Genomic DNA, 19,944 nt, shown 5'->3' with positions numbered 1-19,944 from the left:
GAACAATAAATAAAAACAATTTCTTCAACTTTTTTTTTTCTTTTTTAATATTTTTGTTTTTATTGCAAAGGTGATTCACAGTGGGTAGTTACAGTTAGAACAGTCAGGTAATGAATACATTTCATTTTGAGCAGTGTCACCTCTTCCCTACTTTTTTTTTTTTTTTTCCGGTTGGGGAGCTTGAACTCTGGGCTTGGGCACTGTCCCTGCACTCTTCAGCTTGTGCTGAAGAGGCAAGCGCTCTACCGCTTGAGCCACAGCGCCACTTCCGGTTTTTTGAATGGTTTATTGGAAATAAGAGTCTTGTGCACTGGTTTTGAACTGCACTCCTCATATCTCAGCCTCCTGAGTAGCTAGGATTACAGGCGTGAGCCACCAGTGCCTGGCAACCTCTTCCCTCCTTTTCTCCTAGTTTTTCTACCCAGTGCCCTGTCCCCACAGTTTATAGTTCATTTTCAACAGATTGTCTCATGAGTATCATTGCTGTATTTGTTCATCCTTTGCCTTATCATTTCTTTTATTTATGATTTTTATTGAGATTAAGTGATTACATAAATTTCACAGTATTGTAGGATAATGATAAATAAAGTCACACACACATTTTATCCTTCACAAGGCAGATTGTTCTTATCGTGGTCTATAGAGTTTGTGAATTCTGCAAGCTTTGACAGTACAGCTATTTCTTCCATGTTGGATGATATGTACATTTATTTTTTTTGCTTAGTTTTAGCTTTTCCCTCTTTCCCTCTTCTTCCCTCCTTCCCATTGCTGCCCTTGAGTGGCTTAGTTCATTTTCTTTTTTTTTTTTTTTTTGATTTTTTTTTTATTGTAAAGATACTATACAGAGGGTTACAGTTACATGAGTGAGGTAATGAGTACACTTCCACTTCCTCTTGAACATTGTTACCCCCTCCATTGTTTTCCCCCTACCATCCCCTCCCTCCCTCCCTTCCCCAAGGTTCTTTTTTTTTTTTTTTTGATTGTGATTAAGTGATTACTTAATTTCCGGAAATTCACAGTATTGTGGAATAATGATGCTCATTTAAAGTCACAAGTTCATTCTAACTTTCCTGGAGCAAATTGTCTATCACAGTCTGTAATATATAACGGTGCTCACATGTTATATACCATATATGTGATCAGCAGCATGGGGATATTTAGTAGTGGTTCAACCAGATGAGTGGGAGTTCTTTGTTTCTTAAGTCCTGTTAGTTTTGTCATATCACCTAACATTTTGGATTCATCATCCACTTATCAGGGAGACCATGTACTGTTTGTCTCTTTGTTCTTGGCTTACCTCGCTCAACATGATTCCTTCTAGCTCCATCCATTTCCCTGCAAATGCCATTATTTTGTCATTTCTAATGGCTGCATAATATTCCATTGTGTATAGATACCACAATTTTTGGATCCATTCATCTGTGGTGGGGCATCTAGGTTGTTTCCATATCCTAGCTATTGCGAACAGTGCTGCAATAAACATGGAGGTGCACGTGTCCTTGTATATTGGTTCCTGTTGTTCAAGGTAGATGCCTAGAAGTGGTATGACTGGGTCGTAAGGGAGGTCAATCTTTAGCTTTCTAAGGACCCTCCAGACTGCTTTCCAAAGTGGTTGTATGAGTGTACATTCCCACCAGCAGTGTAATAGCGTTCCTCGCTCTCCACATCCCCTCCAGCATTTGTCGTTGGCTGATTTGTGGATGTGGGACATTCTGACTGGGGTAAGGTGGTATCTCAGGGTTGTCTTTATTTGCATTTCCTTCACCACCAGGGATGATGAACATTTCCTCATGTGTTTCTTTGCCATTTTTATTTCTTCATTTGAGAAGTCCCTCTTTAGTTCCCTTGCCCATTTAGTAATTGGTTTGTTGGGTTTGGGAGGGATTAGTTTCTTGAGTTCCCTGTATATACAGGATGTTAACCCCTTGTCTGATATATTGCTGGTAAATATTTTTTCCCAATTAGTTGGTTGTCTTTCTAGCTTGGTTGCGATAGCTTTATCTGTGCAGAAGCTTTTTATTTTAAGGTAGTCCCATTTGTCGAGTCTCTCTCCAATTTGTTGTGACCCTGGGACTCTGTTCAGGAAGTTCCTTCCTGTGCCTATTAGTTCAAGTGTCTCTCCTACTCTGTCCTGCAGTAGTTTCAGAGATTCAGGTTTAATGTTAAGGTCTTTAATCCATTTTGAGTTGATGTTGGTGCATGGTGATAGGCTGGGGTCCACTTTTAGTTTTCTGCATGTGGCTGCCCAGTTTTCCCAGCACCAGCGGTTGAAGAGGCTGTGTTTCTTCCATTATATGTCTTTGGCTCCTTTGTCGAATATCAGCTGGCTGTAGGCCTGTGGGTTTATTTCTGGATCTTCTATTCTGTTCCATTGGTCTTCGGGTCTGTTTTTGTGCCAGTACCATGCTGTCTTTGTTATTATAGCTCTGTAGTAGAGTTTGAAGTTCGGCATGGATAGCCCTCCCATATTGTCTTTATCCCCTAGAATTGTTTTGGCTATTCTAGGTCTTTTGTTGTTCCATATGAATTTTTGGACTGTTTTCTGTATTTCAGTGATGTACGTCATTGGGATTTTAATAGGAATTGCGTTGAATTTGTATATTAGTTTTGGAAGTATTACCATCTTTACTATATTAAGTCGGCCTATCCAAGAGCATGGGAGGTCTTTCCATTTCCTAGTGTCTTCTGCAATTTCTTTCTTTAACTTTTTATAGTTCTCATTAAATAGTTCTTTTACATCTTTGGTTAGGTTAATTCCTAAATATTTTATTTTTCGGGAGGTTATTGTGAATGGGGTTGCTCCCTTTATTTCCCTCTCTTCCTGTACATTATCAGTGTATAGGAAGGCAACTGATTTTTGTGGGTTTATTTTGTATCCTGCTATTTTGCCGAAGTGATTTATGATTTCTAAGAGTTTGGGGATGGAGTTTTTGGGATCGTGGAGGTATAGTATCATGTCATCTGCAAAAAGGGATAGTTTAACTTCTTCTTTCCCTATGCGGATCCCTTTAATGTCTTTTTCTTGCCTTATTGCCCTGGCTAAGGGTTCTAGGACTATATTGAAGAGGAGTGGAGACAGTGGGCATCCTTGCCTTGTTCCTGATTTTAGGAGAATTGGTTGCAGCTTTTCCCCATTAAGTATAATATTGGCTATTGGTCTGTCATAAATGGCTTTTATTGTTTTTAGAAATGTTCCTTCTATTCCTATTTTCTCCAGAGCTTTTAGCATGAATGAATGTTGAATTTTGTCAAAGGCCTTTTCTGCATCTGTAGCAATAATCATGTGATTCTTGACCTTGGCTCTGTTGATATGTTGGATTACATTTATTGACTTACGTATGTTAAACCATCCCTGTGTCTCTGGGATGAAGCCTACCTGGTCATAGTGAATTATTTTTTTTATGTGTTTCTGGATTCTGTTAGCTAGAATCTTGTTAAGGATCTTTGCATCTGTGTTCATCAAGGAGATTGGCCTGTAATTCTCCTTTTTGGTTGGGTCTTTGCCTGGTTTGGGGATGAGTGTGATATTGGCTTCGTAGAATGAGTTTGGGATAGCTCCTTCCTTCTCTGTTTCTCTGAAGAGCTTGAGGAGTATGGGTATTAGTTCTTGTTTAAAGGTCTTATAGAATTCTGCTGTGAATCCATCTGGTCCTGGGCTTTTTTTTGTTGGAAGACTTTTGATAGCTTCCTGTATCTCATTATAGGATATTGGCTTATTTAATTGGTTAACTTCTTCTTTGCTCAGTTTGGGCAACTTGTATTTCTCTAAAAATGCATCCATTTCTGCCCGATTTTCTTCCTTTAGAGAGTATAGCTTTTGAAAGTAGTCTGTTAGAATTGTTTGGATATCTTGGGTACGTGTGGTGATGTTTCCCGTGGCATCCCTAATCCTATTAATATGGGTTTCCTCTCTTCTTTTTTTAATTAATCTAGCCAATGGGCCATCAATTTTGTTTATTTTTTCAAAGAACCAGCTTTTTGTTTGGTTTATTTTGGTTATGGTTTTCTGATTTTCTAATTGGTTAATCTCTGCTTTTAATTTGGTTATCTGGCTTCTTCTAGTAGCTTTAGGTCCCATTTTTTCCTGTTTTTCTAGCTGTTTTAATTGCAACATGAATTTCTTCAACTTTTTTTGCCAGTCTTGGGGCTTGAACTCAGGGCCTGGGCACTGTTCCTGAGCTTCTTTTGCTCAAGGCTATCATTCTACCTCTTGAGCCACAGTGCCCCTTCTGGCTTTTTCTGTTTTTGTGGTACTGAGGAATGGAACCCAGGACTTCATGCATGCTAGGCATGCACTCTACCACTAAGCCACCCAGCCCTCAACCTTTTAATAAAAATTGATAGTAAAATGGGGGCTGGGAAGGTGGCTCAGTGGTAGAGCGCTTGCCTTGCATGCATGAGGCCCTGGGTTCGATTCCTCAGCACCACATAAGCAAAAAGAAAAAAGCCAGAAGTGGTGCTGTGGCTCAAGTGGTGGAGCGCTAGCCTTGAGCTGAAGAGGTGAGGGACAGCACCCAGGCCCAGAGTTCAGTGCCCACAACTAGACCCCCCCCAAAAAAAATTGATAGTAAGTTTTCATAGAAACTGGTATCTTAGAAGAATTTTTCCAGAATTTTTGTAAGATGGAAATATTTCCATGTGTGTGTGTGTGTGTGTGTGTGTGTGTGTGTGTGTGTGTGTGTGTATGTGTGTGTGTGTGTGTGTTAGTCCAGGACCTTGCTCAAGGCTTACACTCTACTACTTGAGCCACAGCTCCACTTCAAGATTTTTGGTGGTTAGAGATAAGAGTTTCACAGACTTTCCTGCTTGGTCTGGCTTTGAACCATCATCCCCAAATCTCACAGTCTCTCACTCCATGTCAAAGTTGAATGATAAGGAAACTAGATCAGACAGGTCTACCAAAGAATACTAAGGAAATCATTATTTAGTGTTATGTACCTAAAACGTTGCATAAGGATCTTTTTTTAAAGAGAAAGTTATTGTCAAGGTGATGTATATAGGGATTATAGTTACATAAATAAGGTAATAAATACATTTCTTGTCAAACTTGTTACCCCTTCCCTCATTTTCTCCCTCTCTTCCTCCCCCCCAACCTCCCAGTTGTACAGATCATTTCTAACATATTGTCTTGTGAATATAGCTATTGCATTGGTGCCCCTTTGTTCTTTGTCTCACCATTTTGTTGTTCCCCTTCTCTTCCCGAATTCAGATAAACATACCTACAATATCAGGGTACCAAAATCATATACTGTAACAACAAAAATAAGCCATAGAGGTGAAAAACACAAAAGAAAAAAGAAAGCACATAGTACATTAAAAACAACCACAACAAAGAAAAACCTCTTGTGTTCATGTCTTAGAATTCATTTCACTTAGCATCATCTTATATGGTCATATGTACATAGCTATTGAGCTATTCTGCTCATCTGCGAGGATTATCCTAGACATATACTAATTAGTCTCTCCTTTTCTTTTTTTTTTTTGGTCAGTTGTGCGGCCTGAACTCTGACCTGGGTACTGTCCCTTGGCTCTTCAACTCAAGGCTAGTGCTCTACCACTAGAGTCATAGCTCCACTTCCGGCCTTTTCTGCTTATGTGGTGCTGAGGAATCGAACCCAGGGCCTCATGCATGCAAGGTAAGCACTCTACCACTGAGCCACCTTCCCAGTCCCTGACATATACTAATTAGTACAAATCAGGGATCTATGTTTCTTTGGGTCTGGCTTGTTTAATATGATTTTTTTTCCCCAAATCTTTCCATTTCCTTACAAACGGGCGGTTTCATTCTTTATGATGGAAGCATAGAATTCCATTGTGTATATATACCACATTTTCTTGATCCATTTGTCTACTGAGGGGCATCTGGGTTAATTCCATATCTTAGCTATGGTAAATAATGCTGTGGTAAATATAGTTGTTCTGGTAGCATTAGTATAGTAGTATAGCCATAAAGATCTTTTTTTTTTTTTTTTTAGACTTTCTCATGTCTTTTATTTTATTTTATTTTATTTTATTTGAGAACATACTGTACAGAGGGGTTACAATTACATGGGCAGGATAATGCATACATTTCTTACCAAGCATTGCAGCCTCCTCCTTTGTTTACCCTTCACCTCCCTTCCCAGCCTCCCCACTCCCCCCACCCAATCATACCCTCCTCCCCCCCCCCACACCGACATTGTAGAGCTGATTTTGACATGACATTTTGTACTTCTCATTGTTGCAACAGGTCCACCTGAATCCTTAAACGACTTGTTTGTCCCCATCTCCTCCACATGTTATACTGACATCAAATATAGTGAAAGCGGGGGTTACACTGTGGAGCCATAACGATCTTTTTTATTGTTTTAAAAATTGGCACATTTTCTAAATTTTTACTTTATTGACTTTTTTTTTTTTTTTTTTTTTTTGGTTGGTTATGGGGCCTGAACTCTGGGCCTGGGTGCTGTCCCTCAGCTCTTCAGCTTAAGGCGAGCTCTCTATCACTTGAGCCACAGCACCACTTCTGGCTTTTTCTGCTTATGTGGTGCTGAGGAATTGAACCCAGGACCTTATGCATGCAAGGCAAGCGCTCTACCATTTAGCCACTTTCCCAGCCCAGTTTTTTTTTTTTTAAATTTTATTGTAAAGGTGATATATAGAGGGGTTGCAGTTACGCGTCAGATAATAAGTACCCTTCTTTTAGAATACCTCTTCCCTCCTTTTCTCCCAGTTTTTTCCCTCCCGATCACCCCCGGCCCCAGGTTGTAGAGTTCATCCTCAACATAGTGTCGAGAGTATCACTGTGGAATTAGTTCACCCTTTGTCTCACCATTTCTGTGTGATTTCATTTTAAAACTTGAAAACTTCAAAGCTTTCAAGTGTTATACATTTAGTAATAACTAATAAACTGTGTTCATTTTGTTAAGGTAAATTTCTCTATCCACAAATGTTATTCAAATTTATTATCTCCCTTGTCTCTTAACTGTGTTATCTAAACCTGTAAATAAATATACTCCTGAACTCACTCCATTATAAGTTTCCTTCCTGTCCATGTTCCACCTTTCAATGCATCCTTGTTATATGAGCAGTTTAACTTTTCTAAAACACAAGTTTCATTGTACCAGTCTCTCACTCAAAACCACCAAGTGAAAATGCATGGAATGAATAGTAGGAAGTAGTGTGAAGCCAACTGATGTTTATCCTCTGAATTTCAAGTGACAAGTTTTTTTTTTTTTTTGGGGGGGGGTCCGGTTGTGGGGCTTGAAGTCTGGGCCTGGGAACTGTCTCTCAGCTCTTCAGCTCAAGGCTAGTGCTCTACCACTTGAGCCACAGCATCACTTCTGGCTTTTTTTCTTTTTGCTTATGTGGTGCTGAGGAATCGAACCCAGGGCCTCAGGCATGCAAGGCAAGCGCTCTACCACTGAGCCACCTTCCCAGCCCATCAAGTGGGAAGTTTTTGAGGAGGAAATTCATGAGATAAAGGACATTGTTTTTATCCATTCATGCCAATAAGAGTGGACAGGTAAATTAGAGATGATGGAGATGAATCCGGGTGATCAACTGTTGAGAATCAGTTATACTGTGCTGAAAAGTGAAAGTCTTTTTTTTAAGAATTTAGACTGCTGGGCTGGGAAGGTGGCTCAGTGGTAGAGTGCTTGCCTTGCATGCCTGAGGCAAAAACAAAACAAAAAATGTATCCAAATGAACTCCAGGAAATGGAAACAAAGGGATGGTAGGGGAAAAACAAATGAAGAGGTAACAACACTCCATAGGAAATGTACTCATTGCCTTACTCATGTAACTGTAACCCCTCTATACAGTATTTTTACAATAAAAATATATACAAAAAAGGTGTTTTCTTTGTTGCTTTTTTTTTGTCTTGTTTGAGAGGGTAAGGGGAAAATAGAAATGGAGGGTCAAAGGGTAAATAAATATAGCAGTGACATTTGTACAACTTGTGAGTGGGATGGGAGGGAAAGACTGGGAGAGAGCAAAAGGGAAGGGGTGACATTGTCTAAAAAGAAATTTACCCTTTATCTGCCTTATTTAACTGTAACCCCTCTGTAGTAATCACAATTTTAAAAAAGAAAAGCAAAAAGCAATTTAGTTAAAAGGTTAGCAGTTCGATTTTAGATGTAAAATATGTGTCTGAAGGGAAAAAAAGAATTTTTGTACTATAATAGTAAAGTGTTGCTGGGTAAAAGGTAAACGGAGTTAGGGGCCTTATGCTACCCAATGACTGATTCAGATAGTTCAACATTTCCATGGAAACTTGAATCATGTGAACATGAGCTATGTTAGATAACCCTGCATGAAGCTTTGTGACTGGGTTTTTGAAGGCAGTCTTGCATGGCTATCCCTGGAAAAATGCCACCTTTGTCTAGTTGCAGCATAAAACAGGTACCATGACTGGACAGTGCATGTAGTTATGGACAGAATGTGAGCCTGTGGACAGTGTGCCATTGGTGCTAATGAGTCTATGAACAGTGAATAGAAGCATGACCATCCACTCTCATCCTGACATCTTTCTTTGGCTTGTCCAAATCAGAGAACCTGAGAACCAGCATTACACTGAGTCATCTGGACATGTGGAACCTTGTAACACCTAGCCACCCTATAAGAGCCATAAACCTCCTCAGTTACCTCTCAGTTATGCCTTTGCTAGGAACTTAGGGTGTCACTGGTTCCAGCTGAGAGTTTGTGAAGTATCTCTCTAGAAGTAGAGACCCTGGATTTAATCCCAGGTCTTTGACTATGACTAGAATAGGAATTTCTGGACAAATCACAATGGTAAGAAAACTTAGCAGAGTTTTATTGAGTAGGCAAGCAGGCAAGCGGAAAGGCAGAGGCACACTTTGCTGGAGTAGGGGAGCTCAAAGGGAGACACCACCAAGCTCTTTGAGAGCAGCGGGTATATCTATGATAAAGGTAGGGTTTGACTTGAAGTTATTCTAGGCTAAGTTTTTCTTTATTTCACACCTGGTACATTTAGTCACTGTTACACTTTTTATCACTTGGGTTCAGAGGCTCTAAGATTAACATGCTCATTAATGAGTTCTGCCATATATTTTAAAAATAGATGTTTATCCTTGAGATAAGTACTTTGTGCTGAGAGGAGTAATTTTCCCAAGTATTTGCTTTTCTAGGACACACATCTTTTTTTTATGATGTCCTTGCTCCATTTTTTTTTGTTGTTGTTGTTGGTTGTGGGGTCTGAACTCTGGGCCTGGGCACTGTCCCTCAGCTCTTTAGCTCAAGGCTAGCACTCTACCACTTGAGCCACATCACCACTTCCAGCTTTTTCTGCTTACGTGGTGTTGAGGAATCAAACTCAGGGCGTCTTGCATACAAGGCAAGCACTCTACCACTGAGCCACCTTCCCAGCCCCCCTTGCTCCATTTTTTTATGATGACCTTGCCAGCTGCAAGTTCAGATGGAAAAATCTGGTTTTGTTCTTTCTTTTTCCTTAAACTAATACTATAGCATATGTAGGAGTGAAGGGTTAAAGCTAAAAATAAAAATAACACTAATGTCTGTTTCTGAGCTCCTGGCTGCTGTTTACCATGCCTCCTTTTCCTTAATCTATCCTGCCTCAAGGGTAGGTAAACCAACAAAACATCGTTTCAACTATGGTTTTAAATGTTTAGGAATCTGTGCAATTATCTAAGTTTCCAGGATTTCCCTCCAAAGTTCTCACTTTGCTAAATTGGGGGAAAATATCAACCTTCTAGATATTCTCCTCAATCTTCATGCCCCTTCTTTCATGTGAAAAAAAGAAGTCAAAATTGCAGAATCAAAAAGAGTTTCTGGGTCTGGGAAGGTGGCTCAGTGGTAGAGCACTTGCCTTGCATGCATGAAGCCCCGGGTTTGATTCCTCAGCACCACATAAGCAGGAAAAAAAAAAAAAGCTGGAAGTGGGGCTGTGGCTCAAGTGGTAGAGTGCTAGCCTTGAGCTGAAGAACTGAGGGACAGTACTCAGGCCCAGAGTTCAGGCCCCACGACTGGACCCACCCCCCCAAAAAAAAGAGTTTCTGTGTCAACCTTGCAAGAACAATAAATATAAAAAAGAGTTACTGGGAGTATGAAGGAAATGTTTTTATGCATAATTCTTTGGTAATAGTTGGATGCCGGTGGTTTATGCCTGTAATCCTAGCCACTCAGGAGGCTGAGATCTGATGATCATGGTTCAAAGCCAGCCCAGGCAAGAAAATGAATGAGACTCATCTCCAAATAACCACCAGAAACCAGAAGCGGTGCTGTGGCTTAATGTGGTAGAGCACTCGCTTGAGTGCAAGAGCTCAGGGACACCACCACCATCACCACCAAAAATTCCTTGGTGATAGTTATCACAAAGACCCAAAACCAGCCCGGCGCTGGTGGCTCACACCTGTAATCCTAGCTACTCAGGAGGCTGAGATCTGAGGATCTCGGTTCAAAGCCAGCCTGGGCAGCAGAGACTGTGAGACTCCTATCTCCAATAAACCACCAGAAAACCGGAAGTGGCACTGTAGCTCAAGAGGTAGAGCACTCGCCTTGAGCTGAAGACCTGAGGGACAGCGCCCAGGCCCAGAGTTCAAGCCCCACGACCAACAAAAAGACAAAACAAAACAAAGACCCAAAACCACAAGCTTGCACAAAACCCACAGAAACCACATGGAAAAGCACATTTATAACCATAACATCTTGTTTTTTTTGCCATGGGACTTAAACTCAGGGCCGAGAAGCTGTCCATGAATTCTTTTGCTCAAGGCTAGGGCTCTACTACTTTGAGTACAGCTCCACTTCTTGTTTCCTGATAGTTAATTGGAGATAAGAGTCTCAGACTCTTCTGCCCCATCTGGCTTTGAATTGTGATCCTCAGATTTCAGCTTCCTGAGTAGCTAGGATTACAGGCATGAGCCACCAGCACTTGGCTCTTAACATTCTTGTTATTTATTGGAGACCACTGTTCTCCCTAAGCAAGGCTGAAAGTACTTGACAGTGCAAAAGTACAATGTCAAGAATGCCTACAAGACAGATGTCACTTAGGCAAAGTACAGAGGCAGGCACAGGAAAACAGTGGCCCTGTCTTTTATACTAAACCTGCACCTATGATTAGAAATAAGAAAATAGATTACTCAAGAATATTATCATGCCAGGTGCCAGTGGCTCACACCTGTAATCCTAGCTACTCAGGAGGCTGAGATCTGAGAATCGCAGTTCAAAGCCAGCACAGGCAGGAAAGTCCGTGAGACTCTTATCTCCAATTAACCACCAGAAAGCTGGAAGTGGCATTGTGGCTCAAAGCGATAGCTTTGCTGAAGAGCTGAGGGACAGTGCCTAGGCCCAGAGCTCAAGAATGATGTATGCTATGTGATGGAAAGAAAAATTCATTTTGAAGAGGCAGACAGATTTTAACCTTTCTCCTGTCACTCGTTCTTGTTCTTGTAGTTTAACATCCAGAAGTAGGTGGGGTGGGGTAGATTAACTACCTTTCTTCAACTTTCCTCCTAGTTTCTTCTGAGGCTGCCCCTTTTTACATTTAAATAAATTTCCTTTATCTGTCTACGGATAATTTTCTTTATCCTGCCTCAGTATGAGCTTACCCTCCCTCCAACGATGCAGTATAATTCTTTGGTTTGTAGACTGTTTTAAAATTAATTTGAGTACTTTAGGAAAAAGTTCTGGATTTGTACCTTTTAAAAACACCCGCTTAAAAGTACTGTGTTAAAATTAGTTTCAGAGGTCTCTGGATCCATTTGATTAGAACTTCACCTAGATTCATTTGGATTGTCTGGACAAGATCACCAACCCATTCCAAGAGCACACATGAACACCTTTCAACTTCATTCAGAATCGCAAAAAGATGAGGTAGCCACCATAGAAACTTTCAGGAATGAACTCTCACATTCCCTCTACCATAATATTCCCGAAGGGAAAAGCTCCAGATTGCATAACACCTCGACAGCGAGTGAAAGGCACCACACAGCCTTCTCACCATCCAACAAGGGTGTTGATCAGGGTTCTTGAGCTCGCCCCCCACTCAGTTACTAGCCCCGGTTCACATAACTAGGCAGCCAATTGGGCCGTGTGGATGCCGTGCATCCTGGGAGTTGTAGTTTCCGACTCCCTCCTGCAGACTACAAGCTCCACTGAGCGGCTGGAGGACGGTTGCCTGGTGTCACCAGCGAGCCGCAAGTATGGCGGCGGCGCGCGCCGACGGGACTTTGCCTCCGGGAGAAGGTAAGGGGATTCCGCACCCCTGACTTCACGGTTTATTTGGTGGAGCTGTATTACACAGTCGCCTGATGGAGAGGAGAAGCCTAGGTTTGGAAGAGCAGTTCTGAACCAGTTCTTCGGATGCGGGGCTGTGGGCGTCGCGGGGGCGCGCTGTCTTGTGGGAGTTGTAGTTTCAGGTCGCTATGCAGCCCTGTAGTATTGCGGCGAGCGCTGGGTAGGGGGACTTCAACCCCCAGGAGCCTTCGCGATCCAGGGCACCCCAGTGCCGCGCTCCCCTAGCCTGGCTGGGTGGTGGGTTTCGGACTGCGGTGACCTTTCTGGGACATTTACTTTTGAGTTCCGATGGTGCCCGAGGGAAATTGGCCGGATCTCTCTTTTGCTTCGGCCGTCGCCCTTTCCCCTCCGTTTCTAGAACGTTCCGGAAGCATCACATGAGCTACTGCTCCGTAGACTGCCTGAACTGTTCCTTGAAAGTGGAGGGTGGGCTCGATGAAAGAAAAAATCAGGGGGTGACCCAGGGTCCATGGTCTTCCACTCCCTCGTTGTGCGGACCCGGTAGGCCCCGGGTTCGAGTGTGCGCTCTGCTCTGCAGAGCGCGGGCAGCCCGCGCCGTGCGGTCGGCGGGGAGCTCGCTGGGACGCCGGCCGACCCGAGGTCCTTTTGTTTTGGCTACGGGTCGGAGGCTTGGGGGGTCCGGGCTCGCCTCCGCGCCCGGGGCCGGCGGTCCGGGAGCCGGGGATTCCTGCAGGGGGGGTGGCCGGAGGGTGGGAGAGGTGTGTGCACCGCCGTGGCTGGGACGGCGCTCGGGTGCGTGGCGTTCCCCGGGGGCTCGTCACCCCCCTCGAATGCTAGGAGCCCCTACACCCCGCAGAGACGGGGAAAGCCTCCCCGAAGGCGAACCGCACACCCCCGTATCCCCCCTGCCATCCTAATTAGACGTTTGAAATTGGCAGTTGCTCTGGCCCCGCCCCTTCAGGGAGCTCCTTTCTTCCCCTTGATCCAGTGGCCTTTCCAGAGTATTCTGAACGTCTTGCTTCTGTGACCTCTCCTTTTACTGGCTTCCCGTGTGGAACATGGATGAGACTGGCATTATCAACATCCTCATCCTACACTGTAGAAAAGTGAGCCTAACGGAGTCACTAAGCCGGGCGCCGGTGCCTCACGCCTGTCATCCTAGCTACTCAGGAGGCCGAGAACTGAGGATTGCGGTTCAAAGCCAGCCCGGGCAGGAAACTCCGTGAGACTCCTATCTCCAATTAACCACTAGAAACCTGGAAGTGGTTCTGTGGCGCAAGTGGTAGAGCACTCACCTTGAGCTGAACAGCGTAGGTGCAGCGTCCAGGCCCCAGAGTTCAAGGCCCACGACCAACCAAAAAAAAAACAACAACAACAACCCCAAAACAACAACAACAGAAAACAACAACTTGCCTAGAATACCACAGTGGTTAATGGCTGCTGCGATCCGAACTAAAGTGCTTTGTTGAGGGTTGTATGTACATAATTTCTCCTTTAATTCTCACCCAACCTTAACTGAACTGTAGATTTCTAAAATAGTTCGGGCCTTTAGCATATAACCATATTTCAGGTTGATCATTTTCATTAATTTTGTTTGTTTGTTTTTGGTGCTGGTCCTGGGGCTTGAACTCACGGGCTGGACACTGTCTCCCAGCTTTTTTTTTTTGTTCAAGATTAGTGTCCTACCACTTGAGCCACAGCTTCACTTACTTTTTTTTTTTTTTTTTTTTTTGGGTCCGGTTGTGGGGCCTGAACTCTGGGCCTGGGCGCTGTTCCTCAGCTCTTCAGCTCAAGGCTAGCGCTCTTCCACTTGAGCCACAGCGCCACTTCCGGCTTTTTTCTTATGTGGTGCTAAGGAATCGAACCCAGGGCCTCAGGCATGCAAGGCAAGCACTCTACCACTGAGCCACCTTCCCAGCCCTCACTTACTTTTTTTTTTTTCAGTCATGGGGCCTGAACTCTGGGCCTGGGCGCTGTCCCTCAGCTCTTCAGCTCAAGGCTAGTGCACTTGAGCCCCAGCACCTCTTCCAGCTTTTTAAGTGGTGCTGAGGGGTCTCATGCATACAAGGCAAGCACTCTACCACAAAGCCGCCTTCCCAGCCCCCACATCCCGTTTTTTTGTTGGTTAATTGGAGATAAGAATCTCATGGATTTTCCTGCCCTGGCTGGCTTTGAATCACCATCCTCCAATAGCCCTCTGAGTAATGAAGATGAGAGGCATGAACCACCAGCAACCAGCTTCACTTCCAGTTTGAAAATGCTGTATTATAAACAAAATATGGAATTATTAGTTCATGCATAAATGTGAACAATATGAAAATATAGAATCATATACCATAGAAACATTTTCACAAATGTTATTTGCTATCTCTAAAGAAAAGTGAGTATATCATCAACCTGTGGTTATTTAGAATTCTAGACGGCTTCAGTCTTAAAAATTTTGATTTTCTGTTTTCTAATTTATGTAGAGATTTTATTCTATCCCTGTGTTCAGCTGCTGTATTTATTTTGTGTTTTCTAACAAATTTCTCTTTTTAAGGATCAGTAGTCAATTGGTCAGGCCAAGGACTACAGAAATTAGGTCCAAACTTACCCTGTGAAGCTGATGTACACACTCTGATTCTGGATAAAAATCAGATTATTAAATTGGAAAACCTAGAGAAATGCAAACAATTAATACAGGTGGGTATTGCTGTCTAAGAAAGAGTTACATAGGACTAATTTATAATCACACAAAAGAAAGCAAAAAGCATTCACGACTAAAAATCACTACATGTTTTCTTCAATTTTTACATGGCAGCTCTCTTGAAAGTGAACCCAGATGTGCTACATTTAGACTAGAAAAGGCATTGTTAAACAAACAAAACAGTTTAGATTGAAAAAACACTAACGCAACTTTTTTCTTTCCTTTTTTTTTTTTTTTTTTTTTTGCCAGTCCTAGGGCTGGAACTAACTTTTGCCTTTGTGATGGGGAAAGGAATTCATTTGCATTTGTTTGCTACTTCAGTATGTTTGGTGGTGGTGGTGGTGGTGGTGGTGGTGTGTGTGTGTGTGCGCGCGCGCGCATTCCTGGCACTTGGTTCTGTTCTGAGCTGTGTGTGTGTGTGTGTGTGTGTGTGTGTGTGTGTGTGTGTGTGTGTGTGTGTGTGTGTGTGTGTGTGTGTGTGTGTGTGTGTGTGTGTGTGTGTGTGTGTGTGTGTGTGTGTGTGTGTGTGTGTGTGTGCATTCCTGGCACTTGGTTCTGTTCTGAGCTGTGTGTGTGTGTGTGTGTGTGTGTGTGTGTGTGTGTGTGTATGTGTGTGTGTGTGTGTGTGTCCTGCATTCCTGGCACTTAACCTCTGGGACTGAGTACTGTTCTGAGCTTTTGTGCTCAAGGCTAGCATGCTACCACTGAGCCACAGCTCTTCTGGTTTTTGGGGTAGTTAATTGAAGAGTCTCATGGAGTTTCCTTTCTGGACAGGTTTCAAACTATGATCCTCAGATCTCAGACTTCTGAGTAGCTAGGATTACAGGCTTGAGCAACTGGTGCCTGAGTTCCTGATTTTGTTCTAGGTTTTGATTGTTGAGCTTATATTCACAAGTTGTTGGTGTGTTAAAAATTTTTTTAAGCAGTTAGGGATGTGCCACAAGTTCTTTACCTAACAACCTTGATGTCTTGAGTTCAATCGTTATGGCTGGGAAAATAAACAAAAAACAACAAACAATAACTGTAGCAATTGAAGGAGATCAATTTTATTTGTATTTTCTATTGTTAGGAACAACAAAAACATAGTTATAATGTAGATAATAGTTTTAGATAATATATGTGAAAACTACAAACTGAGTTTGTGCATTTGCGAACATTTGGCCATCTAAACAACCCTTTTCAGCCACTGTAATGGATACGCATATATGAGTGTGTGTATGCTTATATGTTTATACACATATAGGGATAGTGATGTTTCCTTTTCACAGTTGTCAGTGGCTAATAATCGCCTGGTTCGGATGATGGGAGTGGCCAAACTGACTCAACTCCGAGTATTAAATTTACCTCACAACAGCATTGGCTATGTGGAAGGTCTAAAGGAACTAGTACATTTGGAATGGCTGAATTTGGCAGGAAATAATCTTAAGGTAAGTTGTTACTTGTTTGCACTATTTTTTTTTTTTTTAGGATTGCCAGTCTGTTCTCTTAAACAAAAAATCAAAACAAAACACAAAACTAGTATAGAAGTAAGTAGAGCAAAAAAAAAAAAAAAAAAATGAAGCTATCCATTTCTACTCATCCAGAGTCACAATCCAGGAAATTAAAGAGCCACATTTTTTTTTTTTTTTGTCGGTCATGGGGCTTGAACTCTGGGCCTGGGTGTTGTCCCTCAGCTCTTCAGCTCAAGGTGAGCGCTCTACCACTTGAGCTACAGTGCCACTTCCGGTTTTCTGGTGGTTTATTGGAGATAGGAGTCTCATGGTCTTTCTTGCCCGGGCTGGCTTTGAACCGCAATCCTCAGATCTCAGCCTCCTGAGTAGCTAGGATTACAGGCGTGAGTCACCAGCGCCCGGCTAAAGAGCCACATTTTAAATTAAGGCTATTTGGCTTCACTCTAAATTGGCAAATTCTGTTCCATACCAACTGTCATAAGTCACTAAGGTTTTTTTTAGTTGTAGATATTGGGAATTACATGAACTACTTAATAACCTTCTATTTTTTAAAGAAATAGCCAAGATAGAAGCTTTCAAATGATTAATAGTAATGTACTTTATTAATGTATGTCAGATGTACAAATGAGTGGTATTTCCATATATGTATTTAGTATGCTTTGATTGTATTTACTTTCTCCATTATTCTTAATTTTTTTTTTTGGTTCAGTCGTGGGGCCTGGGCGCTGTCCCTCAGCTCTTCAGCTCAAGGCTAGCACCCTACCATTTGAGCCACAGCGCCACTTCCAGCTTTTTTTCTTTTTTGCTTATGTGGTGCTGGGGAATCGAACCCAGGGCCTCATGCATGCAAGGCAAGCGCTCTATCACTGAGCCACCTTCCCGGCCCTCCATTATTTTTTTCTTATTCCCTTTCTCTTTTCTTCTTCCTCATTTTTTTTGGTGGGTCTTGGGGTTTGAACTCAGGGCGTAGGCACTGTCCCTGGCTTCTTTTGTTCAAAACTAGTGCTCTACCACTTGAGCCACAGTACCACTTCTGGGCTTTTCTGAGTAGTTTATTGTAAATGAGAGTCTCACAGACTTTCCTGGGTGGGGTGGTTTCAAACTGCAATTTTCATATCTCAGCCTGAGTCACTGGTGCCTGGCTTTTTTGTTGTTGTTGTTTTGTTGGTCATGGGGCTTGAACTTTGAACCTGGGCACTGTCCCTGAGCTCTTCAGCTCAAGGTGAGCGCTATCCTACTTGAACCACAGCACCATTTCCAGTTTTCTGGTGGTTAATTGGAGATAAGAGTCTCAAGAACTTTCCTGCCCTGGCATGAGCCACTGCTGGCCCAGTTTTTCTTGTTTTTTGTTTTTTTTTTTTTTTACAATTTTTAATGAGTTTTACTATTTTTGTTATTTTTGTTGGTCATGGGGCTTGAATTCTGGGCCTGGGCACTGTCTCTCAGCTCTTTAGCTCAAGGCTAGCACTCTACCACTTGAGCCACAGCTCCATTTCCTGCTTTTTCTGCTTATGTGATGCTAAGGAATTGAACCCAGGGCCTCATGCATGTGAAGCAAGCACTCTACCTCTGAGCCACCTTCCCAGCCAAGTTTTACTATTTCTGTACATAGATAAATTGCACTTCATTCATATTCACCCCCATCACCTTCTCTTGTTCTTTTATCCTTGCTGGTCCCTTTCAATAATCAACATTTTACATTTGTGTCATTTTTTTCTGAATGAGAAGAAACATCAGTTTGTCTTTCTGAGTCTTGGTTGTTTTGTTTAACATGATGATCTCCAGTTCCATAAAACTTCCTGCAAATGTCATAATTTTCTTCTTCTTTATGGCTGAGTGATACTCCATTGTGTATATATAGCACATTTTGTTTATTCACTTATCGGTTGTTATGTTCATATGGTGAGTCTATAGCTTAGCTGTTGTGAATAGTCCTACAATAAACATGATTGTAACATGACAGTTTAATTATTTTTTTTTTGCCAGTTTTGGGGCTTGAACTCAAGGTCTGGGCACTGTCCCTGAGCTTCTTTTTTGCTCAAGGCTAGCACTCTACCAGTTGAGCCGCAGGGCTACTTCCATCCTCTTCTGTTTATGTGGTACTGAGGAATTGAATCCAGGGCTTCATATATGCTAGGCAAGCACTCTACCACTAAGCCACATTCCCAGCCCCAATTTAATAAATTTTGTTATCCCTTTTCCCTTCCCCTTGCTCAATTCTTCTGCCCTGCTTCTTTCAGCTGAGACTCAGCTCCAAAGAAGTAGGAAAGAATTTCAGGTTTTGCTCTGGAGTGCATTAAGGAATATGATCATTTTCTTGTAATAGGCCATGGAGCAGATGAATAGCTGCACAGCTCTTCAGCACCTTGATTTGTCAGACAATAACATACCCCAGATAGGTGACTTATCTAAGTTGAGATCCCTGAAGGTAAGCGTGTTTTCTATGTCATTTTTATTGTTGTATTCCAAAATAGCAAGGGAAAGTGATCTGATTAGCCTAAAACCACCTTACCATATATGAAGAATAAATTAGTTTTAAGAGTTCTACTAGAGTACTAGAAATTAAGTATGAGGCATTTTTTTTGGTTCATCTTTTCTTTTCTTTTTTTTCTTTTATCTTTTTTGGGGGTGGGAGAAGGGCAGTCTCTCATTGTCCCAGGCTGGTCTTGAGCTACTCTGCTCAAGTGAATACTGGTCCTGGGGTTTAAACTGTAGGCCTGGGCTCTTCCTAAGCTTTTGTGCTCAACACTAGTGTTTTCCCACTTGAGCCATAGCTCCACTTCTAGCTTTTTTTTAGTAATTTATTGTAATAAGAGTCTCATGGACTTTACTGCCCAGGCTGGCTTCGAACTTTAGTCCTCAGATCTTTGCCTCCTAGGTAGCTAGGATTACAGGTGTGAGCCATTATAGACATGAGCCACTGGTGCCCAGCCATATTGTACTTTTTATGGCAGATAATGTATTATACATTCAAATAACAGATGGAATCAACAGTTTCAAAAATCTTTTGGGCTTTTTCTTTACTTTTCTTTCATTGGGTCAAATGGATGCTTAGAAGCCTTAGAAGCATTATCTTAGCTCTGTTCTCACATCTCAAGTAGAAATCATTTTTAGTAATCCTTATTCTAAACAGCCAGGTGCTGTCCTGAGAGATGCTAAGAGAATTCTCATGAACAGAAGGTGATAGAATATGTGAGTGTGTGTGTGTGTGTGTGTGTGTGTGTGTGTGTGTGTGTGTCTGTGTGTGTGTCTCTGTCTGTGTCTTTGTGTTCTGGAATGGAGGTATGGTAATCTGATCATAATCCTGGGTACTCAGAGTGATGAACTTGTTCTTGATTGTTGCTGACTTATATGACATTCTACCTTCCTCTGGCTCTTAGTTACTAAAAACTATATAGTTATAGGTATGAGTTGTGCCTTACCTCTCCATTTTGGAAACTTTGCTTTAAAATTTATCATTTAAAAGGAAGTAAGTGTGCTGGAAATTGCTTTGCATCTAATCTCACAGCATGTTAGTTACTTCATTAACATGCATCCCTAGACTAGGTTTTAACCTTCCTTGACCTTCAGATGTTGATATGAGAGAAAGTG

General features: G+C 42.1%; 1 protein-coding gene across 4 annotated transcripts in view; it reads left to right on the top strand.

The window, feature by feature from the left end:
- The first annotated feature begins 12,102 nt into the window (after nt 1–12,102).
- Cep97 (centrosomal protein 97) overlaps nt 12,103–19,944 on the top strand; it is a 31,096-nt gene continuing 23,254 nt past the window's right edge. Inside the window, exons 1-4 of one of the 4 annotated variants that reach the window (XM_070030345.1) lie at nt 12,103–12,204; nt 14,762–14,898; nt 16,171–16,329; nt 18,680–18,781. In XM_070030345.1, coding sequence (XP_069886446.1) covers nt 12,162–12,204; nt 14,762–14,898; nt 16,171–16,329; nt 18,680–18,781 — 441 coding nt within the window. In that variant the 5' untranslated portion in view covers nt 12,103–12,161. Of the gene's footprint in view, nt 12,205–13,239; nt 13,323–14,755; nt 14,899–16,170; nt 16,330–18,679; nt 18,782–19,944 lie in introns of those variants that run through there. The other 3 variants (XM_070030344.1, XM_070030347.1, XM_070030346.1) reach the window with 3 other exon arrangements.

This window comes from Dipodomys merriami, unplaced genomic scaffold (genome assembly GCF_024711535.1).
Source record: "Dipodomys merriami isolate MVZ:Mamm:240054 unplaced genomic scaffold, mDipMer1.0.p SCAF_2, whole genome shotgun sequence".
Taxonomy (NCBI): Eukaryota; Metazoa; Chordata; class Mammalia; order Rodentia; family Heteromyidae; genus Dipodomys; species Dipodomys merriami.
Note: the sequence above shows the minus strand (reverse complement) of the source record. Positions and strands in the feature narration are given on the sequence as shown.